Below are 21,865 nucleotides of genomic sequence, written 5' to 3' on the forward strand. Positions count from 1 at the left end.
CTCTCAGGAATTCTTCATCCCTTAATTTGTGGACTCAATAGTAGAGTGTATTTTCATACTGTACAGTATTAACCCAACACCTCTCTTAGAAAGCCTTTTTGTTTCCATCTCTATATTCTGATCTTGAATCCTATCTCACCCAACTCAGAGATGCTTGTGATATGCCTTTTATTACTCATGCTCTAATTATTAGTATGTAGAGATCTGAGCAGTCAGTCATTTCCTGCTCCCTAGCCAATTATCTCATATAATTAACTGTCGCCTCTCGTGTTGTTTCTCTTTTCATGCCATACTTGTGCTTCTTCCTAGCACTTGTTCTCGACCAGGATAGATTTTGTGCTTATGGAACATTTGGCAATGTCTGGAGACTTTTTTGATTGTCACAGAAAGGGATACTACTGGCTTCTAAATGGTAGAAGTCAGAGATGCTGCTTAACATACTACAGTGCAGAATATAGGCCGACTCTCCACAACAAAATCTTATCCAGTCCAAGATGTCAATAGTGCCAAGGTTGAGGAATCTTGCTATATAGAAACTGACTTCAAGTGTTTTATTGGAACTTTCAGATTTCTCCCTCCACTGAGGTATTCAGTTTAATATATTCTCTTGATTCAGATTAGCTACTCAGTAGTAAAAACTGAAAGGTTATATCTCATATCTCATTTATGTCATGCTTGAGTTGAAGAGAGGCAGCAGCCATCATCATCAGAAATGTTTCCCTTGTTAGTAGAGCAGTATTATATATGACTAGTTGACATTACCACAGTTACACAGAATAGGGAATGGGGAAACTGAGGCATATTTCTAAGTAAAGAATAAAACCGGAGGGATTAATAACTATGATTATCCTCAGATACTCTCTGCTCCAAATGATATTTATTGTTATAGAAATTGCATTTGCAAATATATTGAGGAAAAAACCATGGGCAGCGTAATACTAACACCATTTCCCTTTTTTCTCCTTTCTTTTTTTTTTCAGACATTTCACATTTTCAAGAACAAAATGATTTAAAAGGATTACTAGAAAATCTCCATCAAAATATCCAAGCCAAAAAAAGAAAGAATGTAGAAATCATGTGGCTGGCTGCAACAGTAAGCATTCTCCTGTCAAATCTTATACGTTGTCACCATGATGACTAGCAAAGCTTTATTTGGTAGCTATTATGTAGGGTCCAAGCTCTGCACTTTGGGTTAACAGATGTCATCCTCCGTTATCCAGGGGATTAGGCATTTTCAATGTTGTTGATAGTTCTATCAATAGACTAGAACACAAATTGGAAGAAGATGCACTCAGTGAGAAAGAATCTTACTCGTTGGCTTTTCTTATAAATCCTGGATGTGTTTGACGCTTTGAGGATAATACAAAATGTCTATGATTTTCTTGATACTGCATGTTTCAGTGTCAACCACCCATATCAATCAGGATTTTGAAGTGCTACACTAGGGATGGATAGTTTCATCAGAATATGGTTATCAGATTTCTGACTCACAATCTCAGTAAGGATCCTGGACATATTGTTCAATTAATGACCTTGTAAATGTGTTTGTTAATTTAGATATTGGCATAGAATTTATTACCGAAGAATTGCTCTTGGGTAATGAGCTATATTTTGTGTGGTTCTTTCTCATTTAATGGCACCCTCAGGGTAGAAGATCTGCCTGCTTTCCTGCCCCAGGTTTCTACAAGACAGAGGGAGAGAATCATGCCTGTGTTTTTTAAGTTCTTGTCTGGCAACCATTCAGGCATAGCTCACGTGAACTTATGAATTTTGTTAAACATCCAGACACTAAGGAAAGGATCTTTTCATCAGGAAAGGCACACGTTGGAGATCTCTATGATGAATGCCACATTTGTAGTTACTTCTCAGCATTGCTCATGTAATTTGGAGTTCAGGTTAACCGATCTTCTAGCATATTCTATTCATTCTCTATCAATAGCATTTAAAACAGAGCCTTTCTCCTATTGCCAGTGCTTCAATTATAGTCCAATATTACTTCCTCTCTTCTGGGAAAAAGGAATGGATAATTTACCATGAGTTTATATAAAATAATTTACCAAGAGCAAGGTAGAGGAAAGCTGCTTTAGTTTCCCTTCATGCCCTCTTGGAGCCCCAGGGAAGAACATCAAAGATAACAATATGAAACATTGCTTTCAGGCAGCTCATTTACACTGGTCCCATTTAGCACCATACTGCATTACATGAAGGTTGTTTTTAATAGTTCTTTCCCCAGTGCAGCTGCTCTTTATATCTTCAAAGACTACTATGGTTGTTAATTCTCACAAAAATTTCACAAAGGTAGGTCGTAAGTTATTTTTGCTATTTTACTAATAACATGATAGCACAAAGGTAGTTTGATCATACCGAGGCTATCTGACAACTTAGGAACACATACATATGTCATTATATACATATCGTTCAGTTATGTAAATGGTTAAAAATGCACATGTGCAAATTATAAACATATATTTTCTCTTAGTGTATGTAGTTTTCCCATTTGAATATATAAAAAAGTTTTCCCATAAATCCCATACATTTCTGAGATATTTTTTTGAAATGTATATGCAGACCAAATATGACTTGTTCACAGCTTACCATTGAATGGATGATTGCTACCTTGATGAATACACAGCACCCATAGTGTGCAAATTCGGCATTCTGTAGGAACATTGAATTTATTATTAATAGAGTTTCTGTAGACTGATAACTCAGTTTCAATATCCTTTTTGTAAACCAAAGACCATGATAATATTCTTAAAATGAAGAAATATAGAAAAATCCCCTTTGACATTTTCCAAAAAGCTTTTATTTCCGTCTCTATTTCATTTTCCTCTCTTTAAATCTATTAATGAAATACTGCTTTTGTTAATGTTTTACATTTTAATTGAAAAATGTGAAGCTATTTGTTTTTATCTTGTTTGAATTTAAAAAAATAAAAATGAGAATTTAAAGAAACCAAATGCTCATCAAGTATGCTAAGTTCATATAGTTCAAAAGAGTTGTAGAAATACAGAAATCAAGACCCAACCTGTCTACTCTGATAAAATTGCCCCTGCCTCCTTTTGATTTTAAATTTAGAACTCTAAATATCATTAGTAGGATAGTTGCACATAATAGTGACAATACATTTTGAAGAATATTCATTCTTTTTAAAAACCGTATCTCATAAGTGGCCATTGAAGTCTATATTTTATTACTATGAATATAGTCAAGCCTTTGTTATTTTGTATTAAAAATTTTGAAATACCATTTATTTGAAAGGATTAGAATTTTCTAGATAAAAAAAGATTATATGGTGAAATCATTCTCTCACATTTTTTTTTTTTTTAAAGATTTTATTTATTTATTTTTCCCCCCCAAATCCCCAGTAGATAGTTGTATGTCATAGCTGCACATTCTTCTAGTTGCTGTATGTGGGACGCGGCCTCAGCGTGGCCGGAGAAGCGGTGTGTCAGTGCGCGCCCGGGATCTGAACCCGGGCTGCCAGCAGCAGAGCGCACGCACTTAACCACTAAGCCACGGGGCCGGCCCTCTCTCACATTTTTATAGTCACTTATATTGGAAATAGTGAGAAAATACCAAAGGTCTGAAAAGGACTTGTAAATCCTAGTTTAAGTATCAGAATCACAATTAAAACATGGTTAAAAACACTTGATAAACTGTATCATTATATCCTAAAAGAAGAAAGAATTACAGAGAGAAACAGACTAGGACAGAAGTCAAAGACTTGGTCCTTGGGGTTAAGTGGACATATTAGCATCCTGGCTCTGCTCTGTTGTATGCAAGTTACTTAACCTATCTAAACCTCAATTTCCTCACCTATAAAATGAAAGTAATCATACCTTCCTCCAGGGTTCATGTGAAGTCAATTAAAAGAGTAAATCTACGGGCCAGCTGAGTGGTGTAGTGGTTAAGTTCATGCACTCCACTTCTGGAGGCCCAGGGTGTGCAGGTTCGGATCCTGGGGCGGACCTATGCACCACTTATCAAGCCATGCTGTGGCAGGTGTCTCACATGAAAGTAGAGGAAGATGGGCATGGATGTTAGCCCAGGGCCACTCTTCCTCAGCAAAAGAGAGGAGGATTGGCAACAGGTGTTAGCTCAGGGCTAATCTTCCTCACACACACACACAAAAGGAGTAAATCTATATGAAATTTATTGGCATGGTAACTGGTGCGCAGTAGATGTGCAATTACCACTGGCCGTTTTTCGTGTCCTTATTCGTGTTAGTCGTGTTGATGAGTGGTTCCCTATCTGCTGCACTGGCACCATGTGGACGTTTGAAATCTCATAACATAAAACCGAGACCAGCAAAAGTTTCTTCAATGTAAAGTAAGAAGATATTTAGGATTCAAATCTAGTGTTTGATCCAGGAAATATAGATTTTTTTTCCCCCTTCACAGTTAAGGTGTGTTGCTCCTGAGCTGTGATTATTACCATCACCTGCAGCTCAGGCCCCCTATCAGGGAGCATTGCTGCCTCCGCTAGATATTTACCTTCTCATAGGGCTTCAGCAGTCCCACACCCCACACCTCATGTACAAAGAACTAAATAAATGAAATCTATTCCACTAGCTTTTGAAATGAAAAGGTAATGTTTTTACCTTCAATAGGGCAGCTTGAACACATTGACCATCATAAATTAACATAAATTTGGTTTGTTTAGACAAGAAGTGTTTAGAGGAGTCTGACACTTGAGTAATCTACAAATGAACAATAAACTCTATATGTCTGTGTTACAGATTTGTCGCAAACTAAATGGTATCCGTTTCACCTGTTGTAAAAGTGCCAAAGACCGGACATCGATGTCAGTGACGCTAGAACAGTGCTCCATCTTAAGAGACGAGCACCAGTTGCACAAGGACTTCTTTATCCGGGCACTGGATTGCATGAGAAGGTATCCCACATGTCTTCAACATTCTTTCTTTTAAGCTCATTTTAAGGAAATTTTTTTTTCCAGATACTTATTTTACTGGAGGACTAAACATTTAGTAACTTCACTTCATTTCCATGGCTTATAGCTCATGACATGAAAGATGGAATAATTTTATGTATTCTCCCTACTCATTTTAGGCAATAAAAGAAAATGTGGCCGGTTTTTGATTATATGCATGGAGGATATATTTCACTAGCTCATTTAGACCCAAGTTAAAGAGCTCTGGTCATTGCATATATAACACTTGAAGAGCACAGTTCCTTTACATATAAGTAGTTATGAGTATGCCCAAAATAAAACTAAATCGTTATCCAAACAAAACCTTTCCAAATTGCAACTAATAGGTGATCTTCCCATGACTTGCAGGGTCTCCGGGTCACTAACCTCCTTCCTAAAATTATTTTCACGTCACTCATCATAAAGATGAGATGACACTGATACTTGAAAATAGAGAATTAATATTGTTACTCTGCTGACATTTAAAATGCTATGCCTGAAGTCATGTTTCTTGATTCATTTCCACAGTAATTAAATCTAAGGTCTCAGCTATAATGGGAAGGAAAAGTGCCTCATTCACAATGTCTGTCAGCAAGGACACACGTTAATTAAAAAGTTAAGCGAAATTGTCTCTTTGCTACAAAGACCGACTCAGAAGCACACCAGGAAGCATGAAACAGGCTCCCTGTTCCCAGAAAGGAATGTCATGTGGTGCTCTAGAGAGGGCTGCTTCTTATCTGGCATGTCATTAGCTTCTACTTTTCTTTTAACTGCTGCTGTCTCTCAGTGGTGACGTTGATGCTTGCCTGCCCTCATCCCTATCCCTGTATGTTTTCCCCACTAATGAGAGGTTTCTGAAGTCCTCTATTTTACCCTGTTTCATGTCTCCTGGCATTTTCATTGTTCAGTGGAGTTCTATCATAATTTTTTGATAAATGCATGAGGACGTCTTAGATGCCTGACATGAACATCTCAGCCGTATGAAACACGTTTGGTTGATATAAAAACTTCTTTCAAAAATAACCTCTCAGCACTAACAGGAAAAATTCATCATCTGAGTATGAAGTCTTCTAATGTGCATTAAAGAAATACAAATATCACTCTGAATAGAACAAAGGTGCTAAAAAAAAAAAAAAAAGAACAAAGGTGCTGAGTGAGGAGGGCGAAAGTACATGATACTATAGGCCAGAAACACTGGTGATCTAAAATGATTCAATCAACTTAAATTATCTGGAAGGTGAAATTGTTACTTGTTTATTTAAGGTAGAGGTAAGAGAAGACCCTCAAATTAGAAAAATAATTCTTTCAAACTGGTAAATAAAGGGTGTTTCTGTCATATATATGTAAAACTATAAAACTACATATTTTGATATTATGTAAAGGTTGTGCAGAACTGACATATATACAACATATTTGCTCATGACTTAACATTTATTGAGGTTCATTTTTGGTAATTTTTGGTAATTTATTTTTTGGTAAATTTTAAATCTGTCAAATTTATCCTTTGGTTTTGTGTATATGTGAGGGTTGCGTGAAAGTGTAAGGGTTTGTGTGTGTGTGTATGTGCACATGCATTTAAGGGACATAAGATGTGTTCTTTACTTTAATAACTGCCATCATTTCCCTCTTTGGGTATTCAGTCTTACAACACAAGCCCATAGGTTTGTAAGCTGTGGCAACACAGCAGAGTAGATGAGAGCATGGGGCTTGGGAGCCAGCTGGTCTCAGTTTGAATCCAGGCTCTAAGCCACTTACTAGCCACAAGCAAGTTAATCTCTTACTGCCTATTAGTACCTTAGGCAAGTTAGTCAACCTCTTGATGCCTCCATTTCCTCATCTGTAAAAGAGACGTGATAGTAATAGCAGCCCTTCTTAGGGGTGCCTTGAGGATTAAATGAATTGATATTTGTGAAGTGATTAGAACAATGTTTGACACACAGTAATCACTATACAGTAGTCCCCCCTTATCTGCAGTTTCACTTTTTGTGGTTTCAGTTACCCATGGTCAGCTAAAGTCTGAAAATATTAAATGAAAAATTCCAAAAGTAAACAATACATAAGTTTTAGATTGCATGCCATTCTGAGTAGCGTGATGAAATCTCACACTGTACCCCCATGTGCAACGTGAATCATCCCTTTGTCCAGTGTATCCACACATCCACACTGCATACCAACCATTAGTCACTTAGTAGACCCCTCTCAGTTATCAGATGACATGCAGAGCAGTGGGTGCACAGGTATCGCAGTGCTTGTGTTGAAGTAGTCCTTATTTTACTTAGTAATGGCCCCAAAGCACAATAGTAGTGATGCTGGCAATTCGGATATACCAAAGAGAAACCGTCAAGTGCTTCCTCTAAGTGAAAAGGTGAAAGTTCTCCACTTAATAAGGAAAGAAAAAAAATCATATGCTGAGGTTACTAAGATGTATAGTAACCTTTATTACAATATATTGTTATAATTGCTCCATTATATGATTGGTTATTGTTGTTAATCTCTTACTGTGCCTAATTTATAAATTAAACTTTCTCTTAGGTATGCATGTATAGGAAAAAACATAGTATATATATCTCCACGGTTTCAGGCGTCCACTGGGGTCTTAGAATGTATTCCCTGCGGATAAGGGGGGACTACTGTATAATATTTATTAAATAAACCAAAAATAAATATCAAGGTTCATTATGTTAATATTCTGATCTTCCAGGTACAATAAAATCTAGCTAATTTTGATCCTTCTAATCTTTGTAAATATTTTATGACATAAGGTTTGACTCCAATAGCATATATTAAAATAAAGTCTGCTGCCAACTCTTATAAATAAGATTTCAAATGTAATGCTTTACCTGTTTAAGAAAATAAGCTCTTTAAATACCACTTTTAAAAATATGCATCTGTTTAAAAACGCTGAGCTAATTATGGATAGACAGCATTCATTAAAGTAAGATGGGATAGATTTCTTATGAACATTTTTTGATGTTAATGTGTATTATTGCATGCCCTTACAAGTAGTCATAAAATTTGAGATCAAGGAGTTACCTTAGAAGTTTAGTCAAATCTGCTTTACCTTATAAATAATGAAACTGAGTTCTAGAGAGTGTTTAGGCAAAAACTACTCAGATAGAAAGTATTAGCAGCACTAGAACATAGATGCCTTAGTTATATTTTAATGTTATTTTCTTTGTTACCAAATGAAACAAAATATTGTCGCTTAAAATTACTTGGTAATGTATGTTACTACTTCAAATCTGTTAGTTAAAATATTGTATGTCATATGTCATAAACACCATATGCTTTTTTTTTTTACTGAGGAAGATTGGCCCTGAGCTAACATCTGTTGCCAATCTTCCTCCATTTTGTTTGTGGGTCACCACCACAACATGGCTGACAAGTGGTATAGGTCCGTGCCTGGGATCCATAAGTCCAAACCTAACTTAACCACTGTGCCACGGGGGCTGGCCCCGATACCGTGTACTTTTAGAAATTTGAGGCTGTGTGAGAGACCAAAATGGTCCGCCCAAATCCTGAGACCTTAAAGAGCAAAGTCTCGTCAGAGAATATAAACCCTTTAATTTCCACCTTCTCTATCACATTCATCATTCTGCAGTGTCTGGTCCAGAGTAAAATAAATATAAATAGTGGTTAAATAATTGAAGAACAGTCCAAAAAGGAATTCATTCCGCTGCCTTCTGTTTTTCAGACCCATGTAGCAACTTTCTCATCTTTTTTTAAAGTTGCATTTTCAATTTTGTTCTGAGACAGTAGTTTGGTTCTTACTTTTGTGTCTAAGCCTTGTTTCCTAGGGTTGCCCCTGGGTCTCTGTAGCTTAGTGGTCAGTCAGTGATTAGCCAAAGGATGTGCTCAAACAAGTCATTCCAGTAGGGCTTCCAACCTCTGCTGGGGTATGTTTGTGGATTGAGGAACATAAAGTTCAGAAGTTTTCAAATTTCCCCTACCTTTTATTTCCACCAGGCCCTGTTTGGTCCTACTGGTCAGCCCAAGATGTATGGAAATTTATCAAAGCCCTCCATGGCTCATCATTTCCAGAGTCTCCTGGTTAAATTTCTGGCTAGTCCACTACTCTGGAAGGTAGCCCAAGTGGGACTGCATCTAGGCTAGCTGTGAGGTTGGCCATCAGCGTTTGTTTGCCTCCAAGAACGCTAATGTTTCTGACGGTGCCTGAGAGTGGTATTTTCCACTCTCCCCTTCAAATGCAGTCAGGCCCCTTGGGCAGCAGTGAAGTTGTTGCTTTCCACCGGCAGCCCCATCCTGGTAGAACTTGAGCTGAGAGGGGCAGTGGTGGGAGCAGCGCCAGGCAGGAGGACCACAGCCTTCCCCTCCTCTCACCCGCACTCAGCAGCCTACCGTGAAGAAGCACTTCTCAGCTTGCTGCTTGCCTTTGCTTGATGACCACAGTACTGAAATGGTTGTTTTTGACAATATTTTCCAGGGTCATAGTTTTTTGGGGAGGAAGGAGATTTGCAGAGCTCCTCACTCTGCCATTTGGGAAGTCCCACCCTCCAGACAGTGGCTTTAAAATGCACGTCCGAACTGCTTCTGGTGCTTTTAAAAACTATGTATATTTGGACCCCACATGTTTTATAATTGAGAAGATATGAGGTGGATCGAGGGTTGTACATTTTTTAAGAACTTCGCAAATACTCTGAGGCACAACGCTGGATTGAAAAAAAAAGGAAAAATCAGGATTTTAGAGGAGTTTGACTTTTATGCTTTTGAACATATTGGTTTTTGATTTTATTTAGCATCAGTTGCAGTTTCTTTTACCTTTGAAATATTCTAACCACCTTTGAGGCTATTTACTCTGAATTATTTTAAAGTTCACCCAGGTTATAATATCATCACAGTTTTCCTAGATTTATTTTTTCTTATCTATATTAAATTTTTCTATTGTATTGTACTTATCTCTGTAACAGTTTATGGATGAGCAAAATGTTATAGATAAAAAGAAATAAGTAAAGCTGCTTATTCAGAAATCCCCTGACCAGAATAAGCTCCATGAGAGCAGGGATGTTTGTTTTCCTTTGTTTACTGCTATTCCCTGGTACCTAGAACAATGCCTAGTGAATTAGGCTCTCAGTAATTATTCAATGAATGGATGAATGAATGAATAACATAGGTTTCTAAAATGTTCAGGTCCCGTATATTAGGAAGTTTTGGGCATACGTAGACTTTTGGAGTCAAGCATATGACATTATCACTCAATTGTGACATATTTATAAGCAAAACTTCCAAAGGATGAAAGTGAAAGCTTTGGAGAGGTTATGATACAAATTCAAAAACAAACAGGTCACAAACAACCTACCTTAACTCACAGTCTGAATCCACCCTTCGCACAGTTCTCAAAAATTTCACTCTCTCTTTTCCTGCATATCCAGCATTACTTGTAACCTCACACGGCTGACATATGCCGCTCCTTACAGTCTGTCTGACTGAAATGGCAGAAAAGCCTCTTCAAATTACAAAGTTAGCAAGGTGTCTGGTAGATCCGACTCTGTAAGGAACTCTTGGGCAACTCTGTAGTTGCCTATATTGCAAGACCCAAACAATCTTCAACCCTCATTGCCTATTAGAAACCCTGCGAGAGGGGTTGGTGACTGGCAGGAGTCCCACCACAGACTAGCCTCTGGGGTGGGGCCAGGACTGCGAACCACTTGACTAAAGTCTGCTTCATTTAAACCAGCCACCCTTCAGTAATTGATTTTAATGGCTTTGGGTAAGACTATAAGCTTGGTATATCTATCCTTCATTTGAGTTTTGAAGTGTATGTGTATTGCCAAATTCTCCCTTGATCACCTACAGCAGAAATTTACAAAATGGTGGCTGAACAATCAGCAGATTTTATTTATTTATTTTTTTAAGAAAGGGAGAATGGAGTATCAGCACTCAGTTTTTGGTTATAGAATCGCCATCGAATGCTAAGAGCCATCTTGTCCCAGTGCATTTGCAGAAAGCATTTTTAGTAGGGACTTTCAAACTTATGTTTGATTAATAGATGATTAGGATTGGATTTAAAAATACAAAATTTGATTGGATTGTAAAATGTCACGTTTTATCAAAAAATAATTGTGCTGGGATATTTGATTGCCACTAAAAAGTAAATTAAAATGAAAATGCTGGTGCGCTGTTATTTCCCTTAACAGGAACTCTGGGATTATGTAGCAATGTGACACCATATTGCTTAGTTGTCTGTCTGTAACTTTTATTTTCCTTATGCTACATTACTCTGCAATCTGTCATTCTATAATGGCTCCTTCAAATTAAGATAGTTGATATGCCATTAGTAAGATTAATCAGAGTAAGTTTTAGCATACAACCCATTTATCAATCTTAAGATACAGAGCTTTAATCATTCTATTCTAGTAAATATTTAATTCATAAGAGAGAGACTGAAAGGCCTATCAGCTTATTGAGTTTTATTTTCTCATTGAATGTTATATTCTCGACATATTGCACCTGAAATTCGTACGTTGGGAGAGCATAACTTATGAAATGTTCTGCTTTATAAGTAAGTGACCCGTAACCAATTGATGTCAGTAAAGGTTTAATTTCTCATGACTTACTCCTTTGTAGGATTCACTTTTGAGTCATGTATTTTATTTGTGTTGAAATAGAAAAATGTCTTCCTTTTTTCCTTAGTCTTGTTTCCACTTTGGCTTATGTTTTTTTTACTTTTGTTTGACTGTACTGGTCGGAGAAGAGCTGCTATTATTTCCTATTATCTTCTATTTCAAATATTAAAGTGGATAATAAGCATTGTAGACATAGGTAATTGAAGCTTTCAGTTATTTCTTGACTACTTGAAAGGGATGTGTTTGTGTAGAACAGCGTAAGCAGGAACAGTTTTTTCGTTATCACTAAGTGTTATCTCTTACCTGGAGAATTTCAGTGGTGTGTTTGCTGCATTACTTCAGTCCACATCCGTGACAAATAACAGTAATACGCTCAGAGGGAGTCCCCCTCATCTTAGGGTTGCTAATAGTTACACAAAAACGGACCCCATTTAGGATGTTTTTGCTTCAGCTTCAGGTAAGGTGAGAAATACTGCAGAAAATACACTTCTTTAGAAATCATGTTGGAGCAAGTATCTTAACAAGATATCCACAGAGGAACCACCAAAGACAACTGATCTTACTGGAGAAATCAAAGAAAGACCTCCAAAAAAACCTTCAACTTCCTGAACAAAACATATGTGCTAATTTTAGATAATCTTCTTCACACATTTGTGTGTGTCATATTATTTTGTTACTAAAAAAGTAGTGGCTTTGAGGTCTATTTCTTTTCCCTAATTTGTTCTGTATATAATATTTGTTTTCTAGTACTAGTGACTTGAGACCCTGTAAGTATGGAGCTTGCTATCCGGAGCAGCTACCAACTTTAGACACACCTTTCCAAATAAGTCACTTCTTTCAATTCTTGAAATTATTAACTAAGTGCCTAGACATATAAGTAGATGGAATATATGCTTTTTAATTTAATTTAATGAAATCACATATAAATGAATCTAATTAAAATAAAAAGATTCAACTTCTTTCTGCCTCAAACATGAGTTTTTAAAATCAGGTAGACTTAGGGTTAAATCCTTATTCTAACGCTTATTATCTGTGCAGCTTTGGACAAGTTAATTAATCTCCAGCATCAGTTTCCTAATCTATAAATTAGGCATAACAGTCTCTCTCTGTCCTATAGGTGTTGTATTAAATGAGATCACTTCCTTTAAGTCTCTGTGCCCAGTGGATATTGGGTGCTCTGCTTAATAAAGTACTCTTGCTCTCATGCTTTCCCCATCTCTATCTACCTTGCTTATTCTTCTCTATCCCATGTTTCTCTAAAAGTGCCTCCTCTAATACTCCTGAAATTGAGGAATTTCCCTGGTCTTCAAGGTGTTAGAAGAAAAGTCCCAGGATTAATACTTAGTTTCTCAAAGGCTTAAACTCTCTTTCAGTGACTATGGGCTGGAAAGTTTGGAAATCTTGCTAGAGCCCTATTAATAGAATCAGGGGAATCTAGGAGCAGCTGAGCCTGGAACAGAGAGTTAGTGCTCATCTAAGGTCCCCAGATCACAATCCCTCAGTACTCAGGCAGTAGAACTTGTGAAGGTCCAACTCTTGAATGCCCATAGACTTTATTAGCAATTTAAAATATCCAGTAAATAACGAGCCAGGAACCGCACTTCAGAGATGACCTGGGCAAATGTATCATTAGCAGAAATATGTCATCATCATATTCATAGTCAAAAGTAAACATTTATTGAGTGTCTACTATGGCAGAGTACCGTGCTAAACAAAGGGAGAAATAAATTTGTAATAATAATAGCAGCTAATAGTCAATGAGTTCTTGCCATGTGCTGAGAATTACATGAAACATCCTATATGAAGAACCTTTACTAAACCCTCAATAATAGTATGAGATAGAAGAGGCCACCTGTCTAAAACTATTAATTATTAGATCGAAGGAGAAAAGGAATCACTGCAACTTGAGGTAGTCCTGGGGGAGGTAGGATTTAAACTGTGTCTTGAGGATGGGTACTATTTAGGTTAGTAGCAAAGAGGAGTTAGTAGTTCTTGACTAGGAATATTTAAGTGGTTAAGGCTAAGAGTAGTATTTATTAATTCATCACATTTGTTAAGTGTTGTCGTTTACATAAATAGTATCACAATGTGTGTCACATTCAACAACTTATATTCTTCAGCTGATATCATGTTTTTGAGATCTATGTTCAGGCATAAGGTCTAGCCCTCTCCTTTTAACAGCTGTATAGTATTTCCTTGCATGAATAGACTACAGTGTATCTATTCCCCTATTGAATTTTAGATTCTTTCTGATATTTTGCTATTATAAACAATAGCGTAATAGATGTGAATGCATGTATATCAATAAATACAAATATGAGAGTTTCTTCATTATATAAACCTATAAGGGGAATGGGTGGTAAGGTATTTATATTTTCAGTTTTACTATAAACTGCCAGATTGCTCTTCAAAATAGCTATACTAATTTATATCCCACAAGCCAGGCACATGTGTTCCTATTTTTCCACATGTCCCAATACTAGCACTATGAGAGTTTTCACCAATCTGATGGTGAAAAGTGATATATTGGTTTAATTTGTATTTTCACAATAATAAGTGATATTGAATATCTTTCTAAACATTGGTTGCCCATCCAGGTTTCCGCTTCCAACATCTCATATTTAATATGTTTCATACATTGGGGGTTTGCATGTGATTGCTAGTGAGGAAAGGATTCCAGCATTCACAAACCACAAGTTTATTGTGTTTCAGTCAAGTTCTAGAAAAGAGGCTCTCATTAGTGGTAGTTTTTTAAAAATATGTTTTATTTGTTTTTTTTATTTTTTTAAAAAAATGAAAGTGCAGTAGAATAGGACAGAAGGGTCTCTTGGATTTGCATACAAAAGTGCACGCCGTTTGACAGGAGCCTGTGACATGATACGAGACTTTTTAGCAGTGAGAGGGAAAGAGTTCCATTTTAGACAAAAGAAAGAAACTTTCAACTGAGACACCAAACACAAACCTGTAGGTGATTAGGGAGATGATTGATGCCTTCGCACTTGGCAAATGAGGTGTAACAGGAACTAGTCCTAGAAAGGGCTCGTTCTCATTAAAGAAGCCTGAGATACAGGCAGCCCAGGTCTGAATGACCCATGGAGAGCAGTTATGTCACAACCTGGAAAGTTTGTTTATGCTCCTGCATGGTTGAGATACAAGAATCAAGGAGGTGAATGGGGGGTAGCCTCATATTGCTGAACCTGAATACATGTTCAAAGAGAGAAATAACTCAGGATTAAACACGTGGATGTGGAACAAATATTGTAGTTCTATCTCAGATCTTGCTTGCTTTTCAAGTTCACAAGTTTGTTAGGGCATTCAGTTCCCATATAAGAATGTTGCCCAATCTCAGTCATTCATTTACCTACCTAACAATTTTTTCACAAGAGTCATGTGAACAATCATTTATTTTAGCCTTGTCCTAGGCAGTGATATTCATGATTCATGCACTTGATGTGCCTGTTATGTTTGTGCTAATGCACATGAGAATAAATCCAAAACTATTAAAATCAATGTACTGTCAATGTACCGTGTAAAAACTAACGTCCTGTCAGTGTACTGTTTTGCCTTCAACAGAGTGCTTGTTATGCTCTGTCATAGAAGAGTTTCAACCCCTTTCTGACCTGAATTTTGGTTATAGTGCTTCAGTCTCTAGCCCAGAACAAGGAACTGAAAGTCTTCACAGGCCACTGTCTAATGAAAACTGGACTGGGAGGCAATAGTATTTGTGGAAAAGCAGTGAAAATATTGCAAACCCTTCTCCCAGTTGGAAGATCACAGATGACAAAAAATTCAAATGCCTGGCATAATGAATGCATTTATGCCCAAAGGATAATTGTCTCAAGTCCTATGGGCAAAAATATATTATGCACAATTATATCCCATTCTCTTCCATTCATTGTGTCCATCAGTATTCATATGAGTGTGAATGACATCGTTGTAGGGATCAAGTGTGTCATTTATAAAGCATATCATTTGCAGAATTGATAGTTTATTAGTGTAACAGATCACATGCGATAGTTCTCAAGTATCACAGCATTGTTTGGTGGGAGCCACTGCTCTGAATCCTATAAAATCTGACAATTAAGCAAGCTCATCGGAGAGCAGATGCCTCAGTAAGGCATGTAAAGTGAGTATAGTGCAACGGTTAAGAGGAAGGACTTTGGGGGTAGACTGCCTGGTTTTCCACTTGTTAGCAGTGGGGATGAAATTCTAAAAGCCCTTAGGTTCCTTATCTGTAAAGTGAAACAATATACGTAAAGAAATTGGTAAGAGCATATAGTATATAGTGAGTGCTTGAGAAAGGTTAACTATCATTGTGGTGATTTCACCAGCATCCTCATCTCATAGAGTTGTTGTGAAGATTGAAATAAATAATGGTCATGGAAGCCCTTAACACAGTACTTGTTACGTAGTAAGAATCAGTAAATCTTAAATGCTGCTAAGGTTGTTATTGATGGTATTGTGGTGGTGATTGTCATTATTATTACTATCACCTTCTTGGTCATAATGGCTTCCCATCAGATTGTTTTTACTAAACTGTGCATTGGTGTGACGTCCTCAAACTATATTGAAGTAAAAGTAAAAGAAACAGCTCTTTCGATTATTCACATCATCTATGCACTAGTTCTCAAAGAGTGTTCCCGGGTCAGCAGCATCAGCATCACCCAAGAACTTGCTAGAAATGCAGATTCTGAGGCCTCACCCCAGACATATTGAATTAGAAACTCTAAGAGTGGGGTCCAGCCATCAGTGTTTTAATGAGCTCTCCGGAGGACTATGATGCACACATTAAGTTTGATAACCACTGGTCTAGGGTAAGGATAGTGTTACACTTTTAACAGTTTCCTTCAGATATAGTTCATATACACATACCATAACATGCCATAAAATTCACCCATTTAAAGTATACAGTTCAGTAGGTTTTAGTACATTCACGAAGTGATGCAACCATCAACACGGCCTAATTTTAGAACCTGTTCATCACCCCTGAAAGAAACCCTATATGCATTAGCAGTCTCTCTCCAACCTCCATCCCCCAGCCATAGGCAACCACTTATTTACTTTTGCCTATTCTGGACATTTCATATAAATAGAATCATACGACATGTGGTCTTTCGTGAATGACTTCTTTCACTTATCATAGTATTATCAAGTTTCATCCATGTTGTCAGACATTTTTCTTTACCTTGTCAAGTTCCCTCTTTGTGAATATTCTTTGCATTCATTTCTATAGCATTAATATGAGGCTTGTTTATGATTCTCCAGAACAACTCAGCTGCATGTGTGCATACGTGTGTGGGGACTGGGGAGGGGGAGCTGGGTGTGATTGTGTGTACGTGTGTGTATGTTTTAATTTTGTGGTTTCCCTTTTGTAGAGACTACTAAAAAACTCAGGGCCAATTTTGTGATCCATCTACTTCAAATGTATAGCATTCTTTAATGGGCTTTTTTTTAAAAAAAAAGTATAGTGGTCTCATTTCTAGTTCTGTTTTATGACATAACCCTTGCATTTACTGTTTCTTTCTAACTTTTTATTCTTGATATCTTACTGAATTTTAAGTATCCATTTAAACTGCCTTGAATTCTTTATAAAACAAGGCAAGATTTAAATACTTAAAAATAAAATCACATAAAGCGTTCCCTCTATCCTATGCTCAAGACTCTTCCTAAATCTGCTCTTACCACTTGTCAAATCAAGCTGAATAACACTGATTTATAGTTTTTTCAAACTACAAAAAAGCATCCAGTCTCTTACATCTGAATTTACGTCTTCCAGTGATGTCTGTCTTCCCAACTATTTGAGAAAATAACGGCTTTTATATTTTTATATGCTTCAGAGTTTGCAATCACCTCGACTGCTTTTTTGCTCTAGAAAATAGGAATACAATAGATATCATCTTTTGTTCGGTTTCTGTTCCATAATTTAATTTTATAACATAAATTCAAAGTTAGAATTTTCATAACACAGATAGTTTGATTTGATTTTGTGATAAAGATTTTTTTTCTTTAGGAAAGAGTAGAACAAAAGTGAGAAAAAGGCATATTAGAGCTGTCAAGAGATATTATTTTTGCCAGAAAAGGAGGGGGAAAATGCCTTCCTCTTCACAAGAATGAATTGATTTTATAGCAGCTGCTCTTGAAATAAATACATTTATTGAAAACTCCTACTATCTCTAGTCACTATAAAAAAAATAATTTTTCCTGTAAGATATCAGATATCTCACATGTATATATGCAAAGTATGTATGATTAAATATTCCAGCATCATAAAGTCAAAGGACAACTGAGGCGGCTATGAAGACCTATGTGGGTTCAGCTTAACCATGTGAGACGTGTGGTTGACGGCCTCTGGAAAGCCCAGACTCCAACAAGCATTTGCCGAGTTTAATCTCTTCTCTCTGGTTTAACTACATAAATACGATTTCATTGTGCATGTTAATAACTTTAAAGTTGCTAATGAATTGTGTGGTTCTTGAACAGAGTATAGATACTGTACATAGTAATTGGGAATTAATTCTAAATCATGGGGCTTTATTTGGGGATTAAATAAATCTATTTTTAGGAAATAACATGTTTGATATTCGTGTAGCCAGTTACAACCTCCCCAAAATGCAATCCTTAAAGTTCTTTCATAAATTAAAACTTTATATTACTGAGGTTATGGTTTCAGACCATACTGGAAAATAGAAACTGTGTTCCATTTCTATTTATGGCAAGGTAAAAGAAAGTCATGTTTCTTTGCAGTCTGCTTTATATGGTTTTATGATAAATGTGTGTATGTTTACTTTGCCACCTTTGCTCACATCCCTTGAATAACAAAAGTAGAATACACTATCAATCTTGGCGTGGATGCTGGGATGAAAGGAAAATGAAAAATATATAATATTTTTAAACACCTTAAGAATTTGGGGATGTTGGTATATTAGTGCTAATGAAAATGAATTTATGTGCACCTATTTTTAAAATTTTAAGCTTAATTTGAAAGTTAGTAATTGTCTTTTGAATATTCTTATCTCCAACTAAATGTTAAAATGCTATCAGCACTTTTTGCCAATAGGTTGTTGAACTAGACTAATTTCCTCCTGGAGTCTGATTAGTAATGGAAGCAAAATTTTAGTTGAATTAATTTTATTTCAATCAAGAAAAAGCAAAGCTCAATGAATCTTGAAAGAATCTGGACCCATGTGTGGAGGGTAGGAGAGAAAACGCAGCTTTCTAATTAATATGGAGTTTGATGATGTAAAGGCGTCTGTCAACTTTCTTACTCTCATGGACCCCTTGGCCAGGGCGGACATTGAGGGTCTTCCAGGCAGGCAGGGCTTTCTCTCCCCTACAGAGGCAAGCTTTCTGCTTGTGCAGATCCCCTAGACTGAATGTTTCTCCCAGCTGCTAAAAGAGAACTTTGCTACAAGGAAAGTAGTCTGCGGCCTCCACAGATGCCAATTCTCCTCTAAGAAAATACTTGGCAATCTGATATTCTTGCCACACCCCTGCAAAAAAATAAATAACTGTTGAAGCAGCTTTCTTATTCACATATAAAAGAAACCTTTTGCATCATTATCATTGTGTGGCCTTATATCTCTATTGGTATCAAGATACCTCAGGGCAAAATATAGTATTTCAACTTAAGACAAAAATGTTATTGAAGAATCTGAACAAGTGTAGTTAACATTGTTTTTCCCATTTCTGTCAGGATAGATAGCTGAAGTCTATAAATGTATTTTCCTATTGAATCAGTGTTGGGAGGGAAGCTAGATATCTTCCGGTCTAACACTTTACAGTATCTTAGGTTAATGAATATATGTAATAATATATTCTAATACTAATAAAGTTACTCTCTTTTAATCTAGATTTTGTTCTTAAGTCTATGCTAGCCCTTCAATGAAGTTTTGTGGATGACTTTTCAGTTGAAGAGTTTGTCCCTTGAGCTAATATGATGGCGGGTAAGAGCAGACGTGCTGGAGTGCAATAGGACATTCCCTTCTTGAGTCTGAGCTGATTCCGCTGTCAGAAGATATGCTTCTCTGAGCAGCAGTGAGAAGTTATATAGAATTACTGGAGCAAGATTAGATCTCTGTGTTTGAGGAAATAATCTAAAACCACCTCAGAGAATAGTCTAAAGCCACTTTTTTTCTTTTTTGACAAATGAATTTGGTAGCCTTGCAAGACTTATGATCCAAATAAAGTAACTGAAATATAAAAGCTAATTGCAATGACCGTTTTTTATATTACTCTTTGACTTGCTTTGGAGGCCAAAGTTATAGATATTAAGCAAATATATATGTATATTATTTTAATGTTCATTTTGCTCAAACCTAATTTGATCTTGTTTGTAAATTGCACTTTCATTCAGATGACCCAATCGTTATGACTTGTGAGAGATGTGCTTATTCTTGCACTACTGTTTCAGCCACTAAGTTTAATACTAAGTAAAAAAAAAAAAAAAATCTAACATTGCATTAGCTCGTTAAAATGAGACAAATTTAGAAAAAAAGAATAACTGTAAATCGACACATCAACTTCCTCCAAATATGTCAGACTGATTACTTTGCTCATTATTTTCATGGGTTGGGGAAGGACCAGAAGCTTTTGGTACAGAATAAAATGTTGTTTTTCAAACCTTGATTTTTATTCTCCTAAAAGTCAGTTTTCAAACTACTTCCATTTCTGTGCACTTCTAACTTTTCATATTAATGGTATTTTAAGACTTCAATATTTGAAAAGGACCTTAGAGATTACCTCGTGACCCTGCCAACCAACGTGGGAATTCTTTACACAGCATCCCTGATGGTTTGTCAGCTAACCTTTACTTGCACATATCCAATAGCAGGGCATTTGTTACTTTGTGTATCGACTTATTCCGTGGTTGGACAGCTATACATTTTATAAAACTTACCTTCATGTTAAACTGAAATCTGTCACCCTATAACTTCCTGTAATTAATCCACTCACCTGCCTGGGTCAACATAGAGTTAAGTCAGCATCCCCTTCCTTATATCAGCCTGCAGTATTTGAAGATGGTTACTGTTCTACTTAATTGTTTAAATCCTTTTAAGATGTAAAAGTATATACAACTCCTTCTGTCCTTTCTAAAAGATATTGCCACCATCTCTCAATGCAGTCTTCATCTTTAATCCCCTTTATAAATAATTATAATCAAAATTGGACACCATGTTCTAAATGTAATATGAAGAACACGAAGTAAAATAGGACAAAAGTCTGCGTGGCCCTTCCTTTCTCCCTCCCTCCTTCCCTTCCTTCTTCCCTTCCTTCCTTCCTTCCTTCCTTTCTTCTGTCTTTCCTTTCTTCCTTCTTTCTTTCTTCCTTCCATTATATAATGCTTACTATGGACCAGGCACTTTTCTAAGCACTTTACAAATATTAGCTCTCCTAAACCTTATTTCAACCCTAAGGATAAGTTTTAAAATGAGGAAACAACCACAGAGGGGTTAAATGACTTGCTCAAAACCTCACAGCTAGGAGGTAGTATGAGGCCATCTTACTCTAGGTCCATGCTTCTAAGAGCCTAGGCTGTCTGTCTTGATCTATATTTATCTCTTTGTTCCTGGATCCAAATTGCATGACCTTTATAAAAGAACTTTGTCTCACTGCGTAATAAATTTAAACATGTAGTCCTTTGTCATATATACTGCTGTCTAGCAAGGTTTCTCCCAAGCTCTACTGGGGTAATTGATATTTTGCAGGGAAATATAAATGTACATATTTTTATGCTTGTCAACCTTACCCCTGAGATAAGTATGGTGGCCACACTAGGTATTTTCTGTGCTTCAAGAAATGGGGCTTGGTTTTATAATAGAACATACTTCTATACAATGATATCTAATTAATAGATAATTTAAGGGCTCTTGAACCAAACATATATGTGAATAAGTAAATAAATAAATATTTAAAAGAGAAATTTTATGGGGCAGTTTCTTTGAGCATCATGAAATACCTACGTTGAAAAATCATGGAAGGTGCAAAACCAAAAATTATTCATGTGTGCATAATGTGTAGCTATTCTGGAACCAATTTGTGGTTGATTCTCAGACTAAACCACACCACAAAGTCTTGACCAATTTTGAAAATGGGTGAAATAGACAATTTGAACTTGGTTCAAGTTCATGTCAGTTCTCCACTGGACAAGCGGTGCAGTGATGGCAAAGAGAACAGGGTGTCAGTGAGGAGTTGCAGTTCCCCAGATCTGCTTTTTCCCCACGAAGGCCCGCCCAAAATGCAAGGGTGGGAAAGTGAAGTGGGAAATGAGACCCCTGAGCTAGCTCTATTGTATGCCATTGATGGGGTGGAGCCATGTCTCCCTCAAGGGTCTACTTACTAGCCACAAAAGG

The 21,865-nt window shown here is 36.6% G+C and overlaps 1 protein-coding gene across 1 annotated transcript in view; it reads left to right on the top strand.

The window, feature by feature from the left end:
• The window catches only part of INPP4B (inositol polyphosphate-4-phosphatase type II B), a 380,123-nt gene that overhangs the window by 327,084 nt on the left and 31,174 nt on the right, over positions 1-21,865 (top strand). Inside the window, exons 22-23 of the mRNA XM_087437582.1 lie at positions 981-1,093; positions 4,742-4,896. Coding sequence (XP_087293708.1) covers positions 981-1,093; positions 4,742-4,896 — 268 coding nt within the window. The remainder of the gene's footprint in view (positions 1-980; positions 1,094-4,741; positions 4,897-21,865) is intronic.

Source organism: Ceratotherium simum, chromosome 12, assembly GCF_057802395.1.
Source record: "Ceratotherium simum simum isolate JZ-2026a chromosome 12, ASM5780239v1, whole genome shotgun sequence".
In the NCBI taxonomy this organism is placed as follows: domain Eukaryota; kingdom Metazoa; phylum Chordata; class Mammalia; order Perissodactyla; family Rhinocerotidae; genus Ceratotherium; species Ceratotherium simum.